Here is a 24686-nt window from a genome sequence, read left to right as displayed (position 1 = left end):
CGGTTTTCAATTTACAAAACATATTTAGAAAGTGAAAAACACATTAGAAAAAAAGCCATTTACTGTGATTAGGATCAGTTTACAGTAGTTAATGGATCTTTTTGTCTTTGATTTTTCAACCATCTACAAATAAAAAATATGAGTAACAATAGAGAAGTATTATGAAACATGGAAAACAAGACTGCTGATGGCCGTGTAGAAGTTATTTTTAGCTATAATGATTGTAATATAAACAAAAAATTAACGCTTTTAGTAAAGGAACCTCTTTATAAGCCAAAGAAAACGACACAAAGCAAACGCCCGAGATTCAATATGAGCGTGAAGCAGCCAACACGAGGTCTGGCCGAGGGCAGAGAGAGGTTAGTGATCATAGCTGTTAGGTTTCCTTCCTTCGGGGAAGTGTTAATAGATTTCCTATGGCATGCTTCTCGAAAAGCCGCTCGCATAGTCATAGGGGAACGGTTTCCCTGTGAAACAGAGCCAGACTACTTGACTACATTCCCAAAACTACTGTAGTGAAATAGCAATTGTGATATTGTATTGACCTTTATTGTATTGACTTTTAAAGTGTACCTGTCAAAAAATTAGTAAGAATTTGCCTAAGAGTCTCCATTAGTGTTGCTCGCGAATATTCGCAATTCGAATATTATTCGCGAATATCGCATATTCGCGAATTCGCGAATTTCGCGAATATAGCGCTATATATTCGTAATTACGAATATTCGTTTTTTTTTTTTTGTTTTTTTTCTTCACAGTACACATCACAGTGATCACCCCTCTCTGCTTCCAGCTTGTGTGGTGTAAAGAAGGCTGTAATACTACTGTGTGAGACTGGCGTGCGAAAATTCGCATATGCGAAAATTAGTATATGCTAATTTTCGCATATGCGAATTTCCACATATGTTAAGTTTCGCATATGCGAATTTCCACATATGTTAATTTTCGCATGTGCGTATTTCCGCATACGCGAAAATAAAACGAGGATATAACGAATATGCGAATATTCGCGAATATATGACGAATATTCGTCCATATATTCGCGAATATTCGCGAATTCGAATATGGCCTATGCCGCTCAACACTAGTCTCCATACTCTGCTCCTGCCAGGTAGATCAGTTAGTCGGAGTTTGCTCTGATAGGGACTGTAAGAAACGTTTAGGTCCAGACAACAACCCGCTCCATCTAAATCCTGTTATGCAAGATAACACAGCCTTGTCTGCACCAGAGAACCAAGTCAAGTTCTAGTTGCTAGACTCTTCTACCCTGAGGCAGATCTGGGTCAGGATCAAGGTAATCACGGCAGAGTTTCAGGTGGTTTTAATCCAAAAATATATTCAATCCACGATGAGAGGGAATTTACCTTCAAGTATCCCGGTTTCTGCTCCAAAAAGTATCGACTAGTCAGAAGTGAGCAACATTCAACCAAGGGCCATTCTGCATACACTAATCTCTATGTGGACTTCCAGCCAGAGTTAGTGCCACATGGCTGTCATGTCACAAATTCCTTCAGTGTACACCCTGAGATAGGGAATTATGGCACAATTATGCCACTATTCTAGACTCCTGTTACAAAAGTGGCACACACTGTGAAGGGGGCCCACCAGGTTAGTTAGATTACCCTGTTACACATGTGACACAACTATATACTTTTCAACATAGACTACTTCCCTCAGCTTGCCTGGTTTAAACCCCTCTTGTGGGAACATATATGGACTTCCTTTCCCTTACTTTTCTTTCTCATTAAAGTACATACTCCTCTCTACTATGCAATGGCATAGCGCTAAATGAAAAACACTGAACTAAACAGGCTGGCACAGGGCTGAGCTGATGATTTACACAGTATACTACTGTAGATAGCATGTGGAGAAAGAAGGGGCTATCAATGCACTGGTTTTATGAGCAGAAAGAAAAGAAATAGCAACAAAGGAATCACAGCAAGGAAAGGGTTATACTGAGCACTGAGATTATGCTGTTGTTTGTGCTGAAAAGGGAGGGGGGTTGCAGCACTTTGGACATACAGCAGTAGGTACACTGATATTTACACAAGGTACAGCTACTCTGAGCTTTATGGGTGGTCAGAGATGATAAAGAAGCATTGAAGGATAGTGTGTATCATCTATAGCAGACAGACTAGCTCAGCTTGCAGGTATACAGCACAGTCTTTCTTAGTCTTTCTTTTTTTCTCCTGCACAAAGCACATGATAAACTTAGTGGCCAAGACTAAAGGCTATTTTTCTGGGCTAAGAAATCATTTTTGGCTAAAGAAGTGATTTACAAATATATTAGTAATCTGACTGTCAAACCAACAATCTACCAGTATAGCATGCCTGTGGCAAGCTGTAATAGTAGATAAAATAATGCAGCAATATAGGCCTTCAAAAGGCCTGGGGTTGCCATAACAACCTGCCAATATTGCAAAGCGGAAGGGCCAATCTGAACCCCAACAGATGTGTCATATTGTTTACTAGATGCAGCAATCACTATTGATCATGGCATCTAAAGGGTTAACTGACTGGTATTGGAGTGCTCATTGTAAACATTTTAGTTATTCTGCAGCGAAAAGAGAATATACTTAAAGACTTCACCGACGTATCTAAGATATTTGTCAATAAAAATAATGGAAAAGGTTTAAAAAAATCCTTAAAAATTAGGTTAGCCCTCTGGTATGATTTTTTTTAATACTTTACATTAAAAAAGATATTTGATGAACTTTATGAGTGCCTATCCTCTTACTTTTTTACTCCTATTTGCCTTTGTGCTTTTCGGTGTATGATTTATGCTGTATGGGAAAGATTTATCAAAACCTGTCCAGAGGAAAAGTTGCTGAGGTTCCCATAACAACCAATCAGATTACTTCTTTCATTTTTGAAAATGTCTCTGAAAAATTGAAAGAAGCAATCTGATAGGTTGCTATGGGCAACTCAGTAACTTGTCCTTTGGACAGGTTTTGATAAATCTCCCCCTATATGTTGCTACTATTTATGCTCTATGGGGAGATTTATTAACCCCTTAAGGACGCAGTACGTCCTGGTGCGGAGGTACTTAACACACCAGGACGTACATTTACGTCCTAAGCATAACCGCGGGCATCGGAGCGATGCCCGTGTCATGCGCGGCTGATCCCGGCTGCTGATCGCAGCCAGGGACCCGCCGGCAATGGTCGACGCCCGCGATCTCGCAGGCGTCCGCCATTAACCCCTCAGGTGCCGGGATCAATACAGATCCCAGCATCTGCGGCAGTGCGCGATTTGAATGAATGATCGGATCGCCCGCAGCGCTGCTGCGGGGATCCGATCATTCATGACGCCGCACGCAAGTCCCCTCTCCTTCCTCCGTGCGGCTCCCGGCGTCTCCTGCTCTGGTCTGTGATCGAGCAGACCAGAGCAGAAGATGACCGAAAACACTGATCTGTTCTATGTCCTATACATAGAACAGATCAGTATTAGCAATCATGGTATTGCTATGAATAGTCCCCTATGGGGACTATTCAAGTGTAAAAAAAAAATGTAAAAAAATGTAAAAGTAAAAGTAAAAAAAAGGTGAAAAATCCCCTCCCCCAATAAAAAAGTAAAACGTCCGTTTTTTCCTATTTTACCCCCAAAAAGCATCAATTTTTTTTTAATAGACATATTTGTTATCGCCGCGTGCGTAAATGTCCGAACTATTAAAATAACATGTTAATGATCCCGTACGGTTAACGGCGTGAACGAAAAAAAAAAAAAAGTCCAAAATTCCTACTTTTTTAATACATTTTATTTAAAAAAAATTATAAAAAATGTATTAAAAGTTTTTTATATGCAAATGTGGTATCAAAAAAAAGTACAGATCATGGCGCAAAAAATGAGCCCCCATGCCGCCGCTTATACGGAAAAATAAAAAAGTTAGGGGTCATCAAAATATAGGGATTATAAACGTACTAATTTGGTTAAAAAGTTTGTGATTTTTTTTAAGCGCAACAATAATATAAAAGTATGTAATAATGGGTATCATTTTAATCGTATTTACCCTCAGAATAAAGAACACACGTCATTTTTACCATAAATTGTACGGCGTGAAAACAAAACCTTCCAAAATTAGCAAAATTGCGTTTTTCGTTTTAATTTCCCCACAAAAATAGTGTTTTTTGGTTGCGCCATACATTTTATGATATAATGAGTGATGTCATTACAAAGGACAACTGGTCGCGCAAAAAACAAGCCCTCATACTAGTCTGTGGATGAAAATATAAAAGAGTTATGATTTTTAGAAGGCGAGGAGGAAAAAATGAAAATGTAAAAATTAAATTGTCTGAGTCCTTAAGGCCAAAATGGGCTGAGTCCTTAAGGGGTTAAAATCCTTGTAGAGGAAGAGTGGTGCAGTTGCCCATAGCAACCAATAAGATCGCATCTTTAGTTTTTAAAAAGTAATGGAAGCAATCTGATTGGTTGCTATGGGCAACTGCACCACTTTTCCTCTGCACAGGCTTTAATAAATCTCCCTATATATGACTATATGGTTTAGGTACTATGGGGGACATTTATCAAAACCTGTCCAGAGGAATAGTTGCCCAGTTGCCCATAGCAACCAATCAGATCGCTTCTTTCATCTTTAACAAGGCCTCTGAAAAATGACTGGGCAACTTTTCTTCTGCACAGGTTTTGATAAATTACCCCCTATATGCTGGTATTATTTGGGTACTATATGGTGATATTATATTTTCTCTCTATGACCATATGATTTTGGCTCCACTGTATATAGTGTTAGTTGTGCTCGTTGTGACTGTATGATAAGGGCACTATATGATACTATTATTTATGATCTATGGGGGGAAATTTATCAAAACCTGTCCAGAGGAAAAGTTGCCCAGTTGCCCATAGCAACCAATCAGATTGCTTCTTTCATTTTGCAGAGGCCTTGTTAAAAATGAAAGAAGCGATCTTATTGGTTGCTATGGACAACCCAGCAACTTTTCCTCTGGACAGGTTTTGATAAATCTCCCCCTTTATTTCCCCCGTGTTTCCCCGAAAATAAGACACTGTCTTATATTTATTTTTCCTCAAGAAGACACACTATGGCTTATTTTCAGGGGATGTCTTATTTTTATTACGGTAAGTATGGTAAAGCAAGTATGATACAACAATGGTACAACAGGGATGTCTTATTTTTATTACGGTAAGTACTGTATAGTACAACAAGTATGGTACAACAATGGTACAACAAGTATGGTACAACAATCTACATTTTTCCTCCATTTCATGAACCATACCCACCTGGCCTGCTGTACTGTACTCTCTTTGCCATGTGGATTAACCATAGAGTACTGGGAGGAAGTGGTTTTAACTTCCTCCAAGTGCTAGGCAACCGCAGGGACTTGGGAGCCGCCGCACAAAAGTTGTGTCCCCACGCTGATCAGCTGGGACATGCTGCCCTGCATGTCAGCTGTTGTCCCCACGCTGATCAACATGGACACGGGAGCCGCCGCTGCACGGTATCGGGACATCCCTACGGTACCTGTCAAGATGGGGAGATGAGAAGGGCTGGCCATCTTCATTACCTTCAATAAGCTACGCATACTACTATGGCTTTTTTTCGGGGGTATGGCTTATATTGAGCAAATACATAGAACTCCTTGTATGGCTTATTTTATGGGTATGTCTTATTTTTGGGGGAAAAATGGTACTTATATGATTTGGGCACTGTGTGCAGTTATTATTTGTGGTTTGGTCTGTATGGTAATATGATTTGGGTTATATATGTTGGTATTATATTAGCTCCATATGACAATTGAATATGATTTGGCCACTTTATGGTGCTATCATTTAGGTTCTATATTACTATAAGATTAAAGGACTGGATGCTAGTATTATCTGTGGTTTATTTGGCAAAACAATTTGAGTACTGTACATTTTATAATACTTTTTTTATTTGGCTGTTTTTGGCTTTATATGGTGCTCTTCCTTGTACTCTTTATGACTATGGGGGCATTTATCATTGTTGTCTTAGGAGATTGAGTTTTGAAGTCTTTGGTTTTGCTTATGTGCAACATATTTATCATACTATAAAGGGGGAGAGGTTGATAAATTTGGCGCACATAAGCAAAAAACAAAAAATCACTTCAGAACACCATTCTGCACAAAAAGTCACATTTGCAAATTTTTGTACGTTTTGGAGGGGTTTACAACTTTTTTTGTCTACAAGTGACATTCACACATCATAGATTCGCAGCCACTGCAAAGTGAAAACTGAAAGTTGCTTAGGTAAGGCTGTTTGGTACTTTCAGCACATCCCCAAAAGTTGAAAATAAAAGTGCTTCGGCGCATGTGCAACATTTTGTGCGCCTTGACTAATTTGAGCACTGTATGGTTATATTATTTGGATGCATTGGTGTTATGTGGGTTTTGAGCACTGTATGACATATGCTGACAGATTTAAAATGTGGGAATTGATTAATTCTCTATACTTTATTGTGTGCATTGTCATATAAGTTTATCATATTACCTTCTGGGAACATTTAGAAGTTTCACTTTTAGCTGGTTTACAGTAGGGTGGAATTAAAAGTATATCCTAGAATGTCAGAAAATTATTGAAAATAAAGTAACTGAGACTGAACATTACTAGCTTGTTTGGAAGAAGGTTGGTTCTGTAAAAAAAAAAAAAAACTCTGTAAAGGGGTATTCCAGGATTTTTTTTATTTTACTATGCTACAGGGGCTTTAAAGTTAGTGTTGTTCATAACATAGTGTCTGTACCTGTGTGTGATGGTTTTCTCACAACTCTTATGAGATTTTCACCCCAATATTTATTTTTTACGGCATATAAAATGACTGCTCCCAGATTGCAATGCGGCCAAGACCTGACTCACTAGTCAGCTGATGACAGGGAGCCTGTCTGCTTCAGTGGGTGGAGGGATCGCTTAGTGGGAGAGAGATCAATCTGCAACTAACAGCTGTTGGCACCCTGATTGAAAACCATAGTTCTTTTGAATGGATGCAGCTCATTTATGTTTCAATGGGTACCCCACCCATTGAAACATAAATGAGCTGCATCCATTCAAAAGATGTGTGGGAGGGAGGAAAATGGAACCATGGGATTTGTAGGCAAAGAAGAAAACTCAAAAAGGAAATACCAGTTCACAGAAAGCTAGCCACAGTGTTATTGTAATCTCCCAACATAGCCATTTAGCCCCAAGACGAGTGCAGATCCTTCCTAAGCCATGTCCATTACAGTCTGCCAGGTACATACTAAAATCACCTTATGGTTGATAACCCCTTTAACCCAAGTTATCCATACATACAAAGAAACCAAAACAAATAGGCTCAGAAATTAGGTTATAATGTGAAATGACACAGAGATAAAGTATTGACCACATGAAAAAAGGGAGGTGCAAAAATGCATGAAAAGCCAAGACAAGGGCAATAATCTATCCCTAATTAAAGAGCAATCCAGACCCTCATCTGTGCAAATGAATTTCAGTTGGTTCAGTCTCAACTGATGGGTGCAAAAAGGTCTCATTGCCAAGGTGTCATGCAAGACACATCTCATGATGGGTAGAAGCAAAGAGCCATCTCCAGACCTTCACAAACTAATTGTTGCAAAACATAACATTGGTGTTGGTTACAGGCGCATTTCTAAGCTTCTGAATGTTTCAGAGAGCACAGTTGGGGGCCATAATACGGAAGTGGAAAGACAATCATTTCACTATAAATTTGCCTCGACCAGATGATCCTCACAAGATTTCTGACAGGAGTGAGAAAAATGACCAGAAGATCTGTCCAAGAGCCAAGGACACTTGTGGAGAGCTTCAGAAAGACCTGGAATTAGCAGGTACTATTGTCTCAAAGAAAATACTAAGTAATGCACTCTACCGCCATGGTATATATGCAGGGGGGTAGCTAGAAACCACAGAGCCCTGGTGCGGAAAATTGCCCATGGTCCCCTACCATATGACGACCTGCTTCCCCAATCCCAGATGACCCCTTACTCGGCTGCACAGAGATATAAGTGACTACAGCACTGATGGGAATACACAACGATATAACTGACTAACAGGCAGGGCCAGACAGACAAAACATTGGCCCAGGCATTTAAAATTAACATTTAAAATACCATTGAAAATCTATGGAAAGAACTGAAGATGATGATTCATAGAAGAGGCCCACGGAACCTTCAGGATTTGAAGATTATGTGGAAGAATGGGCCATAATCTCCCCCCAGAACAATGCGTGTCACTAGTTTCTCCACACAGGAGAAGTCTTGAAGCTATCATTACCAACAAAGGCTTTTGTACAAAGTATTAAACAAATATCAGTAAGTGTGTTCAATACTTTTTTTCCCTGTTTCATTTCACATTATTAGACATAATATGTGAGCTTATTGGTTTTGGTGTCTTTGTAACTATGGATTACTTGGGTTGTACCAACATCTGGTGTATATTTCATGGCAACAGAACCGGAAAATATATTTTGTGAGAAAAATGGTCAAATGTTCAATAATATATATATATATATATATATATATATATATATATATATATATTGCCCTGGAACCAAATAAGCTATATAAAATAAATAAAAACAAATGCAAATCTTAACCTTGAGTGAGTATAATGAGATGAAGAATAATATATGACCGCATTCTTCAAGTACTGGAAAAACTAATTATGAGGCTATTTTAACACTTGGAATCATTCTGGGAAATTTCCCAGCCAGGAATTTCAGTGTTGAGAGAGAGAGATATCCTTCTATTTTATGCAAATGACCACGCGTCATGGGGTTTTCTCTCCTGGCTGTATAAAAGGGGCACGAGTCCTGTAGTGAAAGTACAATCTGCAGGAAACAGCCTAGGATTAGCTGTCACTTCAAGAATACAGACCCCTGACTGTTCAACACAGTGAGTATATTCAGGATTTATTTTAGAAATATTTGATTGTTCTTTAATATAGTAGGCAATTATTTAGTTTTAAAATGGTTTAAATTATTACTATTATCAACTTTTTTTTATCAACACAATTTTATGCTTTTACTAGTTTCTACTATGTCATGTCTATCTATCTATCTATCTATCTATCTATCTATCTATCTATCTCATATCTATCTATCTTATATCTATCAATTTATCTATCTATCTAATATCTATCTTTCTGTAAATTTCATTTCTATTTATTTATCTATTTCATATCCATTTTAATGCTAATGTTTTAATTCAAATTGTAATACAATTTTACTCAAACCATAGACTTGATAGTCTAACATTGTGCCAGATTTTCTCCATTGTTTTATACTATTTGTTAAATCTGACTCAATCTTACACTATTTAGTCTAATTTTCGACTAACTAGTAGTTTGCTTAGACTGCATCAGAATCTTGCTCTGGCATATTTTTGGAGCACAGTGTTGCTCCAAGTGTGGAAAAAGTGTCTAAAACTCATAACTAACGTGGCGCAATTTATGTAAGGCTCTTTCACACTGCCGTTATGACACAGCCGTCAGAGGAACCGGGGAGAACAGCGGGAGTAAAATTACTGCTTTCACCGTCATTTTCTCCCGCTATTCCCATCAAAAAACAACGGATCCCGACGACACCCATAGTAGTATATGGGAGCCATCGGGACCCGTTGATGCCCGTTGCTCCCCGTCACAAGAACGCCCATTAAAGTCCCTAAAAAAGAACAACAAAAACAACTTTAACGGCCTTTCATGACGGGGAGCAACGGCAGTGTGAAAGGGGCCTAAGACAGTTTTGGGGTGCAAATCTCACAAGAATTCTGGTGCATTTGCAATAATAAATACAGGCCATTGTTTTAAAAAAAAATTATATTTGCCTTTTGGTTGTTCATCAGATGGATTATTAAAAAAAAAATGTTTTGTAACAAGAAGAAATATATTAAAATTGTGTATTTTTTATTTTTTTCTACAGATATACCATCTTAGTCGTGACTGACTTTGCTGAGCAAAATGAAGTTTTTAACCTACCTTTCCCTACTTATCTGTGGTAAGTGAGATATTTTGGTAATTTTAATGGTCAACAAAAATTCTAAAAAAAATATGACACCTGGTGAATTGTAGAAAGAAATAAATGAAAAAGTTAATAAAAATACAATATATATATATATATATATATATATATATATATATATACACACACACACATATATATATATATATATATATATATATATATATATATATATATGTTTTTTTTCTTCTAAAATTCCCCAGGTCATGATATATATATATATATATGTAATGAACTGACGAATTGTAGAAAAAAATGAATAAATAAATACATTGTATATATCTATATATATATATATATATATATATATATATATATATATACAGTATATTTTATAGACTGTGGTGGAATATTTCTTTAAATTGCTTAAGTTGTTTCAATTTATATTTCAGATTAAATGACTAAATAATATAAAAATTGATGATTACATGTTGTATGTAACTTATGCGTGGCCTGTTCTTCCTATACAGGTTTTTCATCCATATCTTTAACACATGGCTGGACCTATCACTATTCAGACTACACCATGTCCTACGACAATGCCCACAAATATTGCAGAGAAAAATACACTGACATGGTAGCCATCCAAAACCAAGAAGAGAATAAGTATCTCAGCCAGATCTTACCATTTAATTCTGCATATTATTGGATCGGCATCCGGAAAAATATTCAGACGGGCAAATGGACCTGGGTTGGCACCAACAAGGAGCTCACCGAGGAGGCCAAAAACTGGGCTAAGGGTGAACCCAACAACAACAGTGAGAAACAAAATGAGGACTGTGTGGAGATGTATGTGAGGAGGGATCCCGATCCTGGAAAGTGGAATGATATCGCATGCAGTAAGAAGAAAGTGGCGTTGTGTTATACAGGTAAGAAGTAATGCCATCAGATAAGTAGAGAACAAAACATCGGGGGAGATTTATCAAAACCTGTGCAGTGGAAAAGTTGCTGAGTTGCCTATGGTAACCAATCAGATTGCTTCTTTAATTTTTCAGAGGCCTTTTAAAAAAAATGAAAGCAGCGATCTGATTGGTTGCTATGGGCAACTCAGTAACTTTTCCTCTGGACAGGTTTGATATATCTCCCCCATCATGTTGATCCAATATAGTGTTCCCCAGAACTTTGGCTATCCGGGCATGCTGGACAGCCAAAGCTGGATAGCTCACATTGGGAAACAATGGTCTAGTAGAGTGGTCTCCAAACTGTAGCCCTCCAGATGATGGCTATTACTGTCCGGGCATGCTGGGAGAATTAGTTTTGCAGCATCTAATTTAGAGTCCATTGGTCTAATAGATGTCCACCGATACTAGAAAATGGGGAACGATGGTCTAGTACAGTGGTCTACATATTGTGGGAAATTGAGGAACAATGTTCTAGTAAAGTGGTCTCCAAACTGTGGCCCTCCAGATTTTGTCTGTTGTCTGTCTGGGCATGCTTGGAAAAGTAGTTTTGCAACATTTGGAGGGCAACAGTTTAGAGACCATTGGTCTACTAGATGTTTACCGCCAGTAGAAAGTGGGGAACATTGGTCTAGTTCAGTGGCCTACAAATTGTGGGAAATTGGGGAACAATGGTCTAGTAAAATGGTCTCCGAACAGTTGCCTTCAGGATGTTGGCTGTGCGGGCATGATGGAAAAAGTACAACTCCCAGCATGTCCGAGCATGCTGGGAGTTGTAGTTTTGCAACATCTAGAGGGCCACAGTTTGTAGACCACTGGTCTAGTAGATGTCCAACATTGTTGTTTCCTTCATTACATCGCTCTTCTCCCTTTGCAGCTGCTTGCAACTCTTCTTCCTGTAACAACCACGGGGAATGCATAGAAACTATTAACAGCTACACCTGCAATTGCTCTGATGGATTTTTTGGCAAAGACTGTGAGCATGGTAAGTAAATTTTAAGTATTTTTTTTTGTCACACTTTAGAATCGTATACCATTTGTCCAAGTTGTAAATATGTAACATGTTGCATTTCTTCTTCCAGTTGTCGCTTGTCCAGAGATCAGCGGGATCGATCATGGATCAGTCGTGTGCTCTCACCCACATGGGAATTTCACTTACCAGTCAAGTTGTCATTTTACATGTCCTAATGGATATCTGCTGGTTGGCTCTGAAAATCTACAGTGCAATGGAAAAGGAGAATGGGGATTCCAGATTCCTCACTGTAAAGGTACATACAGCAGAGATATGGTTATTGTCCATATAGGAGAAAATAGAGAGTACGGCACTGCCGTGTACCTTAGTCTTGTAGCGGACTGTAGTAGTGTGAATTGGGTCTACACCTGGGCACTGTAGATAGTAACAAATGTCTGTGTTCTATCCTCGAAAAATAAGATGCAATAATCCAATGGTAAGAAAAAAATTGAGGAGGCACTGGAACTGCAGTTACTCAGAGTTTCTTCCATCAGGTTATGGATACAACTGTGGCCGACGGGCCGTTTCGCGCCCACATGCGCTTAATCATGGACAAATCATTTGTCCATGATTAAGCACATGTGAGCGAGAAACGGCCCGCTGGCCACAGTTGTATCCATGACCTGATGGAACGGCAGTTCCAGTGCCTCCTCAGTTTTCTTTTTACCAAGAGATATGCTTATTGCAACAACAAGAATAACAATTTCAACAATGCTAATTTGATAAAGAACTAGCACTCCGAAAGACACAGGCACTTAGTTGCAGGTTCATATATGTCTAAAGATCTGGTATGGTTACCACATGGCATGATATGCCACATACATAATTTTTTGATCTGGCACCGAAGATCCGATGCCCTGTCCAAAGAAGACAGTGGGTGCTACAGGTCCCCTTCGTTCACTCCATACCCTCGCACAAAAAAATAGAGTAGTCGCACATGCGACTTTTTGGCAACAATTTTAAGCAAAAAAAAAACTAACTACTAAATGATTTGATAAATGCCCCCTATGTAACTATATATGTAACTTGTAAATTGACTAAATGATGTGATCTGACCTTTACTATTTCTGCTTTTTGAACAGCTATTCAATGCGAGCGTCCAGAACTACCAAACAACGGAGTGATGAGCTGTTCCGATGATGGAGACATCCTTCCAGAAAACTCCATTTGTAATTTCAACTGCAAACAAGGGTTCACCATGGTTGGATCTTCTTCAATACTTTGCACAACTCCAGGCCACTGGTCCGAAAGCGTCCCAGAATGTGAAGGTAATAATGCTGGATATGCACTTGCTTTTTGAAGGGGTACTCCAGAGGGAACAACATTTTTAAATCAACTGGTGTCAGAAACTTATACAGATTGGTACTTTTTTTTTTCTATTTTAGAATCTTAATCCTTCTATTATTTATCAGCTGCTGTATGCTCCAGAGGAAGTTGTGCAGTTCTTTTCTGTATGACCACGGGACTGTCCAAAGCAAGAGAGGTTTACTATGGGGATTTGCTCCTACTCTGGACAGTTCCTGACATGGAGAGAGGTGGCAGCAGAGAGCACTGTGGTCAGACTGGAAAGAACTACACAACTTCCTCTGGAGCATACAGCAGCTGATAAGTACTAGAAGGATTGAGATTTTTATATAGAAGTAATTTGCAAATCTATAGATCTTTCTGTAAAGCTTTTTTTTCCTCTGGAGTACCCTTTAAGCAAACTTGCCAGACCAAGATGTTAATTTAGGCTTTCACTTCTCTTTTCAGCTATTCAGTGTGAACTTCCTCCAGCACCAGCAAATGGAGCATTTGCCTGTCCTAGTGATAGAGAAATGCAACCATATAACACTACTTGTAACTTCACCTGCGATGAAGGATTTATCTTAGAGGGGGAACAATCAATTCAATGTATAACTCCTGATCGGTGGTCTGCAGAATACCCAGAATGCAAAGGTACTAAGGATTTCTAAATCTGGCTACTTATTTCTTCAAGTACTGTTTTTAACTTAGTATATAATACATAGTGTCATTGTATCCTGGTAGAACATTGAATCCTCATCTCATTGCTGATTATTGCACCTTAGAGAGAGGTCACATATGTCCAGAGATTTGACATATAAACATTTTTAGATCCATTGAATTGACAGATTCGGCACCGTAACTATAGGTCTGGGACTGTGTCCGATTTGATCAATGTGTGCCAGAGTGGAAGCTAGGTGCCACCTATCCAGCTTCTTGCATCTCTAATTACACCATATCCTTGAACTTATGGGAACAAGTCCTTAGCTGCATTATTTGTGACCAAGAAGTTGTCCCGACCAATAACAAACAAATATGATGGCTCTTCATCTACCGCTTCTACAGTCAACCCCTTTCAAATAATTAAAATCTACTAATATCCACATTTACATAGCCCCTAATGCTTATATATAATCCGATGGATGTATTTATTAGTCTAAATGTATCTGCTGTAAATCTTATTCTATGACTAAAAACAACCTTGTCTCTCAGCTATACATTGTGAGCGACCAGAGCAACCAGAGGACGGATCGATGAGCTGCGTCTACAGTGAAGAGGTGTTAGAATATAACTCTACATGTCATTTCACCTGCGATGAAGGATTTACCATGGTGGGGTCTTCTTCTATACAATGTTCAGCTACCGGCCAATGGACTGAAAGCCCTCCAACATGCCAAGGTAAGGACATGCTCTACTGTAGTAAGTGAGCACAGCCAATATGGATGTACATAGACCAGGGTTTCCCAACCAGGGAACCTTGTGGAGACAGGCAGTGCTACAAAGGGAAAATAGTATGCAAATTACCTCTCCTCCAGAAGGAAGAAAGCTCTCTAGTGCTATCTATAGGCAGCCTACTGTAAATCAATGTGCAACCCATAAGGAACCACGAAACAACCCTGCCTACAGGAGGGTCTTAAAACTTTAGGAGTTTCTGGTTTGGCTAATAATCCCTAGTCATGTTTCAAGTCGAGCATTGACCTGCAGGGTAAGGTATCTACCTGTAGGTGGCACAAGAGAGAATGTTTACTCCCCTCTGGTGAAGAGCTCATTTGTATATTTTATACTCTAGTAAAGCAAATCCTAAATGTAAATATTCTTCAAACAGCCATACAGTGCGCCTCACTGACCGCCCCGGTGAATGGTCTTATGCGATGCCAGGATGGATCCAGCTACAATTCCTCATGTGCATTTTCTTGCCCTGATGGCTACGAATTGATAGGATCTTCTGAGCTTCAGTGTCTGTCTTCTGGAGAGTGGACATCCTCGGTGCCCTTATGTAAAGGTATAAAAGCTGCTCTTTTTACTCCAAGAGAACTTTGTTGATAGTAAAGGTTTTATCCCTTTAAATGTAAAATAATTTATATTTAATTTCTCAATGTCTTTTCTTGACCTACAGCTGTCCAATGCCCTTCCTTGACTTCTCCGAGAAAAGGACACATGGTCTGTCAAGATACGACTGACTACAAGTCACAATGTTCCTTCAGCTGTTCGGAAGGCTTCCGGTTGATCGGATCGTCGGTACTCACTTGCCAGTCATCTGGAGCATGGTCTTCATCTGTTCCCAAATGTGAAGGTAAGTGGTGAAACCTTTTTTTTTTTTATCATCCTAGATGTATTAATAAGATGATAGAATATTTAGCGTTCATAAGTCGATGCTTCATCCTTGGTCTTCTTTATCTTTCCAGCGGTCCAGTGCCCTTCTTTGAGTGCTCCTGAGGATGGTCTCATGTCATGTCATGATACAACAAACTACAAGTCTCAATGTTCCTTTAGCTGCTTGAAAGGCTTCAGGTTGATGGGATCCCCAGTACTTAGTTGTCAGATATCTGGAGAATGGACGTCATCCGTTCCAAGATGTGAAGGTAAATGTTGGTACTTGCATTGGAAATCTTATCACTATTGTTTCCACCAAGTTTCTGACAATTTGGAAACTCTCTTAAGCTATGCTGATATCCTGTCCATGTCTCTTATCGGGAAATATGGGGTATAGATGGGCATCCCAACCGGCATAGTCCAAACCAATGACGAGTCACACGCATTGTGATGGACATTTCCATCATGGTGAATTTATAGGCACTTATAGATGCATCCACGAGATCAGTGGTAGAAGCCATCGGATCAGTGATGGCATTCTGTACTTCTGTGGCAGTCCCATAAAGAAGCTTGTCAATGGAGCATGTGCACTTCTACTCCATTCATTCTAGGGACAGGAGATGTCGGTTATTGGGATTGGTATTTGTCCCAGTAGTCGGACCCCCACTGATCAGTTATAGTATATATCACCTGTCCTTTGGATAGGTGATGCATTATAGTCTTGGGATCAACCTTTAAGATGTTAACTGCTTTAGAACAGATTATGTCGGTCACAAACAATACATCTCCATAGTGAAGACATAGAAACAAGATGTCCATCCCAAAATGTAACTTTCTTTCTTTTTTTGCAGCCGTGCGGTGCGATGCTCTTGTTGTTCCATCAATGGGAAAAATGAATTGCAGTCGCCTGGATTTTGGCTATGGTACAGTGTGCACATTCACTTGTGAATATGATCTGCAACTAAATGGAACCGATACCATAGAATGTGACAGTAATGGAGACTGGAATACAGATGCCCCAAACTGTGAGAGTAAGTTTTATTAGATCACAACCTTATTGTATTATCTATATTGTAAGTCTCATATTCTAAAGGTTTTATGTCTGTCTTTTCCTCTATAGCTGTGAAAGTACCAGCAGACACGGCCACATACGTAACAGTGGGGATTGCTACATCCGGGGCTTCAGTATTGTCAGCCGCTTCTCTCATCATCTGGCTCGTAAAGCGTATGCGCAAAACAGCAAAGAAATTTACCCCATCAAAGTAAGTTGATAATTCTATAAGGAATATTATGTTTATTTATTTTGTATATTAATTAAAAAAAGACTGTTTATTTACATTACTCTCACTTTTCTTTGCAGCAGCTGCCAACATCTTGAAGGAGCCGGAGTCTACCAGAATAATGAAGGAAGCTGGAACGGTGTTTAAATAGCGGTAAGTGATATAAGTTATTCGAGAATTTCTAAATTCTCTACTGTATAGATCTCTACTTCTTCTCTACTCTACAGATCTCTACTTATACTGTATACCTCTCTTCTTCTCTACTGTATACCTATCTTCTCCTCTACTTTATACTTCTCTTCTTCTCTACTTGATACTTTTCTACTGTATACTTCTTTACTTCTTCTCTGCTGCATAGATGTCTTCTCTACTTCTCTTCTTTACTGTATATTTCTCTTCTTTTCTACCATATAGTCCTCTACTTCTTCTCTACTGTATACCCTTTGCCTCCTCTACTTTATGCTTCTCTACTTCTTCTCTAATGTACAGTGATCCCTCAACTTACAATGGCCTCAACATACAATAGGTTCAACATACAATGGTCTTTTTTGGACCATTGTAACTTGAAACCAGACTCAACATACAATGCTACGGACAGCCCAGATCTGTGAAACGCGTCACAACTGGAGGAACTGACCAATTAGAATTGGCATTTTACTGGTAAAACACCTTTATTACTGAAGTATATGCACTGACTGGTGACTGGTAGCGCCCCCATAGTACAGGGAGGAACTACAAGTTCTGTACTACTCCTTACCTGTGCCAGGGTTAGCTGCTCCTTTGGACACCAAGTAAGGGCGGCTCCATTTGGGACACTGTGTGTACTGTATAGGACCCTGAAGAAGCTCCTGTCCTCTCCTCTACATAAACCATTGTTTCCCAAACAGGGTGCATCCAGCTGTTGCAAATCTACAACTTCCAGCATGCCCGGACAGCCGTTGGCCGTCCGGGCATGCTGGGAGTTGTAGTTTTGCAACAGCTGGAGGCACCCTGGTTGGGAAACACTGATATAGACAGTGATTTACAGCTTCCAGCAGCTCTTTCTTACTTTAATATGTAAGGATTTGCTTTATCTATATTAGTTATCTACTTATTTTTCTTAAATCCTCACCTTTTCCTATTTTTGGATGACATTTTGGTGGCTTCAGAACCAATAACCAGGTTTCCATAGAGATATGGTCTCAACATACAATGGTTTCAACATACAATGGTCATCCTGGAACCGATTAATATTGTAACTTAAGGGACCACTGTATATGTCTCTTTTTTCTTTACTGTATACCCTTTTCCTCCTCTGCTTTAAACTTCTCTACTTCTTCTATAAAGTATATGTCTCTTTTTCTCTTCTGTATATCCTTTTCCTTCTCTACTTTATACTTCTCTTCTTCTATAATGTATATGTCTCTTCTCTACTGTATACCCTTTTCCTTCTCTACTTTATATTTCTCTACTTCTTCTATAATGTATATGTCTCTTCTCTACTGCATACCCTTTCCCTCCTCTGCTTTATACTTCTCTTCTTCTATAATGTATATGTCTCTTCTCTACTGTATACCCTTTTCCTTCTCTACTTTATACTTCTCTACTTCTTCTCTAATCAATATGCCTCTTCTTCTCTACTGTATACCCTTTCCCTCCTCTGCTTTATACTTCTCTACTTCTATAATGTATATGTCTCTTTTTTCTTTACTGTATACCCTTTTCCTTCTCTACTTTATGCTTCTCTACTTCTTCTCTAATGTATATGTCTTTTTCTCTTCTATATATTCTTTTCCTTCTCTACTTTATACTTCTCTACTTCTTCTCTAATGTATATGTCTCTTTTTTACTGTATACCCTTTTCCTCCTCTACTTTAGAATTATCTACTTCTTCTCTAATGAATATGCTTCTTCTTCTTTTCCGTATACCCTTTTCCTCCTCTACTTTATAATTCTCTACTTCTTCTCTAATGTATATGCCTCTTCTTCTCTTCCGTATACCCTTTTCCTCCTCTACTTTATAATTCTCTACTTCTTCTCTAATCAATATGCCTCTTCTTCTCTTCCGTATACCCTTTTCCTCCTCTACTTTATAATTCTCTACTTCTTCTCTAATGTATATGCCTCTTTTTTCCCACTGTATACTTTTTTTCTTCTCTACTTTATACTTCTCTTTTCCTTTCCTTTATATTTCTCTATTTCTTCTGTACTGTGCACTTTTTTCTACTACTTCTCTTCTCTACTGTATACTTCTTCCTCTCTGCTGTTTACTTCTAACAGATTTCTATGGAAAAAAAATCAGTAGCTACTCCCTGTAAAGAGAAAAAAAAGAATCACATAATCACATGACTATTTCCCCACGCCATTACATAACACGTGCTAAGAAGACTGATGAAATAATAACATTTCTGTATTGTTTTCTTTTCACAGTGTTCTAAGTTTTTGCACTTGAACATTTGACATGGAAACCAAGACCTCCATCCGGCCACTGGTGATGAGAAGTTCTAAAGATGGTACTAGTAAATATTAGAAGTCTTATCCGAAAATGTCCACCTTTACCAACGTAGAAAGGCTCCTTATCTACAACCGATGAAGGCTCAGCGTGGGGGAGTTCAGTGGCTCTAAATGTTTTATCATGTGTATGTTTCAGAATATGCAGTATTGTCAGTTTTAGTATTAATTCTTTACATCAACCACACCAATAGGATTGACCCGTATATCCTTAAACATATGTGTTGTCCAGCTTCTGAGAGATTCATAAGAGGCCTCTTATCTTGGAGACGGCCATACTGGATTATCAGGACTGTTTTAATGCAGTATAAGGCTGCATTCACACCACGTTTTTGCAATACAGTTCCCGTATACGTTTTCTATGTGAAAATCGTACGGAACTGTATTGAAAACCATATACATTGACTCTCCATTGAAAACCGTATGCCATTGAAAACCGTATGGTTCTGTCCATTTTGCATCCTGTAAGGTTTTGTCAGTTTTTTACCCGTACCCAAAACCATAGCCTACCAGGGTTTTTGGTCCGGGTGAAAAACTGTATTGAACCGTATAGGTTTTTTTTTTTTTTTTTTTTTACATGGGAGTCAATGGGAACTGTACAGAACTGTATGTGCATCTGGTTCCATCCTGTTTTCTCCATGTTTTCTCCATCTGGTTTTTTAATACTTTCTTTTCTTAAAAAATGGATGCAACCGGACATCATTTTTAAACCGTATACAGTTTTTAACAGTATACAGGTTAACATTTTTACACAAGTTTTGATACAGTTTAGTCCAGTTTTGAGGAATGAGTTTCTCATCAAAAACCTGATACGGGAACTGCATTGCAAAAACGTGGTGTGCATGCAGCCTTAACTATGTATCTGTTTATAACAGGCTGTAAAGTTTATTATCCCAATGGGATGAATTTATATTTCTTATGTTAATGTTTATTTAATAGGGTATAGAACAAATATTTATAGTGTTGGCCTAAAAAGAACATTTTTTAAGGCATGTCAATCACTGGAGAGTGATTTACCCAGCATGGCGGGTCCAGCTGCCAGACCTCCACTCTTTATACTTGTCTTATGTCATGTAAGTATATTTTGGTTAGACCTGAAAATGTTTTGCACCAAGGACCAACTAAGATAAGGTGTAGTAAAATACCCTTGAATGGCGCTTGCCTTAAAGGGGTACTCCGGGGGAATTTTTTTTTTTTTTTAAATCAACTGGTGCCAGAAAGTTAAACAGATTTGTAAATTACTTTTATTAAAAAATCTTAATCCTTCAAGTACTTATCAGCTGTTGCATGCTCCAGAGGAAGTTGTGTAGTTCTTTCCAGTCTGACAACAGTGCTATCTGCTGACAGCTTTGTCCATGTCAGGAACTGTCTATGTCAGGAAAAGCAAATCCCCATAGCAAACCTCTCCTGCTCTGGACAGTTCCTGACATGGACAGAGGTGGCAGCAGAGAGCACTGTGGTCAGACTGGAAACAACTACACAACTTCCTCTGGAGCATGCAACAGCTGATAAGTATTGAAAGGATTAGGATTTTTGTATAAAAGTAATTTACAAATCTGTAAAAAAAAAAAAATGTTTAGCTCCGGTTGATTAGAATTTTTTTTTCAGAGCATCCCTTTAAGGTGGCTATATCCATGAAATCATTATTGGCCAAGCTTGTATTTTAGTGCATCCAACTCTTCCTCAATGACAGATGTTGAGAACAAGAAGGATCAGGCAGTTGAATTTCAATATGCCTCATCCTTTTGTTCTCAAGGAAGATAATCTGGCGACAGAGGTGTCGGGCAGCGGCTTATTTCCTTCTCCATATGATTATCTAAGTATGGGGGAAGCGACTGGAGGAAAAGCAGTTTGGCCACCAATGTGTATTGCTAAAGAGTTCAGATTCCCCACCTCATCATATAGGTAAGTGTTTTCCAACCAGAGTGCCTCCAGCTGTTGCAAAACTACAACTCCTAGCATGCCCGGACAGCCTTTGGCTGTCCGGGCATGCTGTGAGTTGTAGTTTTGCAACAGCTGGAGGCACCCAGGTTGTAAAATAGTGGTGAAGGTGCTGTTATTACATTAAATATAAAATTCTATTATGAATTTATTGCATTAGATATTACAAAAGAAACAATAGGCCTTGAATATTGTAATATATGATGTGTTATACAGCAGCGGCTGAGCTCACCTTTTTAAACATTTTTTTTATTATGTAACATTTTATAATATTTAAAGGTATTTATATAATTTATTTATGTGTGTTTATGGTGTTATTATGTCACATTATGTCGTATAAAATAAAATAAAAAACATTTTCATAATAAGTATTGTCTTTATCATTTGTACAAGTATTAAAGCGTACCTGTCATGTCACAGAAAAAAACAATGCTTCTATATTATGTTACTCACTAGGTCATGCAGATTCATACATTTTTTTTAATGTGTCTAGCTTCTGTATTTGGCTCACAAATCCCTCTGTCCTACTGCTCACTTATTCTGACATCCACTGCATTCACTTCCTCACTTCCTCCCTGAGTCTGCTGTGCTGGGTCTCTTCATCCAATCACTGCAGGCTGCTCTGTAACCCCCTCCTCTCTGTTTTCATGCTGCAGTCTGATAGGATAGGAGTGAGCACAGGGGAGTGCTAGTCCCAACCTCATTTATTGGACTTTGTCCAACCTGTGCTTTAGCTGGGGAAAAGATGATGCTGCAGCAGGACAGGATTATGTTTTAGATGGTATGGGGACCCCTAGTGGTCTTTTTTTTAAGCCATGATTTCTGTGAAAAAGGAGATAACATTTTCTTATGAAGTATATTAGAAAGGTTAATCACCTCTCTTCTCCTAATTTTCAAATTAAAAATTGCAAAAAAATAAATAAACATACTAGTATGCGAAACAGAAAGGGGAGGGCACACTGAACGGCAACTTCATCTGAATCTGAATGGAATGCGCAGCTCAATCCCGGCGACCTATGAGTGCCTCCTGCGGGGTGCATAAACTACAGATGAAGTATCAATGGGTATAATACAGGAGAAATATATGTGCACTCACCGCTCAATACAGGTCACTGTGTACTGGGGTCCGGATCACGGGACGCTGGATCTTAGCATGGGCGCATGTAGGTAGCGCTCGGAGGCAACGCCGGCAGTTTTGCATGTGAGTGCGTGCTTCTTCCGGCCTCAAGTTTACGTCATCACGCCTGAGTTTAAATCAACGTGGAATCTGAGTGAAGTTACTATAGTAACAAGAAAACAGTGTAGAACGGTAAGCAGAATAGGACAAAAAGCACCACGTGAATAAAGCGAAAACCTTATTAGAGAATCCCAATTAAGAACAGAAGATAAATAGAATAAGGACCAGTGACTCAATCCATGCATAATGGAATATAAATACATAAGAAAAAATTAGGAAAAAACAATTATAATAAATAAATGGCCGATGTCATGCAGCCTATGATAAAGTATATTAGTAGATTAACAGGGGACATAGCTATGCGGTCGTTAAAAGCTGCAGGACCTTGTGCGTTACTTTTGAGAATCCACCGAGCCTCGCTCTGCAATAGAGGATTATGCAGATCGCCTCCTGTGTCTGGCATAGCAATTCTTTGGAGGCCTCCAAATCTAAGAACTTCTGTATCATTATTGTGACATGATTGTAAGTGCTCGGCTAATCTGGGGATCCCTTGACCATTTTTCAATGTATAGAGGTGCTCTCTGAAATGTGTGCATAATTGGCGTTTTGTTTTGCCTATTTAAAAACGTAGACAAGGGCAAATCAAGTAATAAACTGCATAAGTACTCTTACATGTAATAAATTGGGAAATAGTATGAGAAGTTCCTACTAGTGCGCAACATTTTGCACAAGAATTATAACGGCAAACTTTGCAATTGCCGCATTTGAAATTTCCTACCAGACTTTTGCCCCTAAGCCAATTGGTGGAATCGTCAGTTCTGGTCTGATGAGTCTTGGTGAGGTATTTAAGACGATCTGAGATAGTTTTATTTTTCCTGTAAGTAATCATTGGAGGTCTCTTTGCTATCTCATATAAGTCTCATATAAGTCATTTTCAAGGAAATGCCAATGTTTTCTGATGGTGTTATTGATGATGGAATTGACAGGAGAGTTCTTAAAGGAGAGTATAAAGTGTTTTTCATGATTTCTCTTATTTTTATTACCATATGAGAGTAGATCCTTTCTATCCATGCTTGTGACTTTGTTCTGGGCGCTATCCAGGATTGCCAAAGGATATCCTCTATCCAAAAGCCTGTTTTTAAGACCATCTGCTTGATGTAAATACGTAGCTGGATCACTATTCTGTTGTTTCAGCCTGATGAATTGGCACACGGGTATACTGCGTTTTGTGTGAACTGGGTGTGATCCAGGTTTGTGGTGCAGAGCCATTCACAGGACACAGAAAGGGTCAGACAGAATCGGGATGACAGGCAGAAATAAAACATGGAGTATCACATACAGACAGAAGCACCTCCATTGGGACGCTGAGGAACCTCTTCTTAGTGTAACCCCCTGGGATTACTGTTGGTATTATCCTGTGATTACATAAAGTGTCCAGTAGATAGACTGCACATGCTGTCCGGGCATGCTGGGAGTTGTAGGGCATGCTGGAGGTTCACATTTTGAAAATTGCTGGCTTAGAAGGTTGGAAAATGTTATATTGAATGATGAATTGAGGGAAAACGATCCATAGCAAACCCCGTTTCTGCTACTAAGGTGATCATGCCAAAAGCTAGTACTGCCTGTCCCGTACTCCGTACAAAATAAACACTTCGCCCTCTACGATTAACAAATGCTACAGTATATTTTTGTACAGGTTTTTACTTCCACCAGCATTTTACTGAAGAACACAGTTTCAGTTCTCTATTACCCAAGTTACACTTTCAATAACTGGGGCAAAGCTGGAAGAAAGCTGACAGGTTTCCAGGGTGAGCTGCCTATTTTGAAACAATGCTATACTGAATGACTACTATTGATGTCTGGGTGTAATGCATGTCCCCTTGTTGTGCGGCACCTTGTGGAACACACAGCCCTGGCTCATTTGCCACCATTCTGGCCCAGGACTCCTCCTCCCTAATGCTTCTGCTGCCTCTGTAGTTCCCTGTAATGCCTGTAGGGTGCATCATTACTCTCTGACATCAAAAGGATCAGTGTGCACACTCAGCTCTGTTCCCCGGTAATTTGCCACAGGTCATTACTCATTTAAAAGAGAAACAGCCATACCTGCTCCACCTCTACCAATGTAAGAGGGTTTTGAGGATGTCCACATAAATCCCTTACCCTTGTTACCTTTCTGCACTCAGCGGGCCAATCCTGAGCCTCTGCTACCTGGCAGCTTGTGTACATATCTGCGGCAGTGCCTACACACAACGGATTATCTGGTGTATGGATCTGGGGTCCTGCAGGGAACATCTTTGA

At 39.1% G+C, this 24686-nt stretch overlaps 1 protein-coding gene across 1 annotated transcript in view; it reads left to right on the top strand.

Annotated features, from left to right (window-relative positions):
- Positions 1–4949: 4949 nt before the first annotated feature.
- Positions 4950–24686, top strand: part of LOC130277428 (uncharacterized) — a 125422-nt gene continuing 105685 nt past the window's right edge. The window contains exons 1-16 of the mRNA XM_056528098.1: positions 4950–5088; positions 9894–9968; positions 10463–10861; positions 11769–11876; positions 11974–12159; positions 12986–13171; positions 13656–13841; positions 14400–14585; positions 15013–15189; positions 15304–15480; positions 15593–15769; positions 16352–16531; positions 16621–16762; positions 16864–16919; positions 20210–20343; positions 21027–21175. Coding sequence (XP_056384073.1) covers positions 9932–9968; positions 10463–10861; positions 11769–11876; positions 11974–12159; positions 12986–13171; positions 13656–13841; positions 14400–14585; positions 15013–15189; positions 15304–15480; positions 15593–15769; positions 16352–16531; positions 16621–16762; positions 16864–16919; positions 20210–20343; positions 21027–21175 — 2480 coding nt within the window. The 5' untranslated portion in view covers positions 4950–5088; positions 9894–9931. The remainder of the gene's footprint in view (positions 5089–9893; positions 9969–10462; positions 10862–11768; positions 11877–11973; positions 12160–12985; positions 13172–13655; positions 13842–14399; positions 14586–15012; positions 15190–15303; positions 15481–15592; positions 15770–16351; positions 16532–16620; positions 16763–16863; positions 16920–20209; positions 20344–21026; positions 21176–24686) is intronic.

The sequence above is a fragment of the Hyla sarda genome, chromosome 6 (genome assembly GCF_029499605.1).
Source record: "Hyla sarda isolate aHylSar1 chromosome 6, aHylSar1.hap1, whole genome shotgun sequence".
Lineage (NCBI taxonomy): Eukaryota > Metazoa > Chordata > Amphibia > Anura > Hylidae > Hyla > Hyla sarda.
The sequence above is the reverse complement of the archived record's forward strand: the minus strand, read 5'-3'. Positions and strand labels throughout refer to the sequence as shown.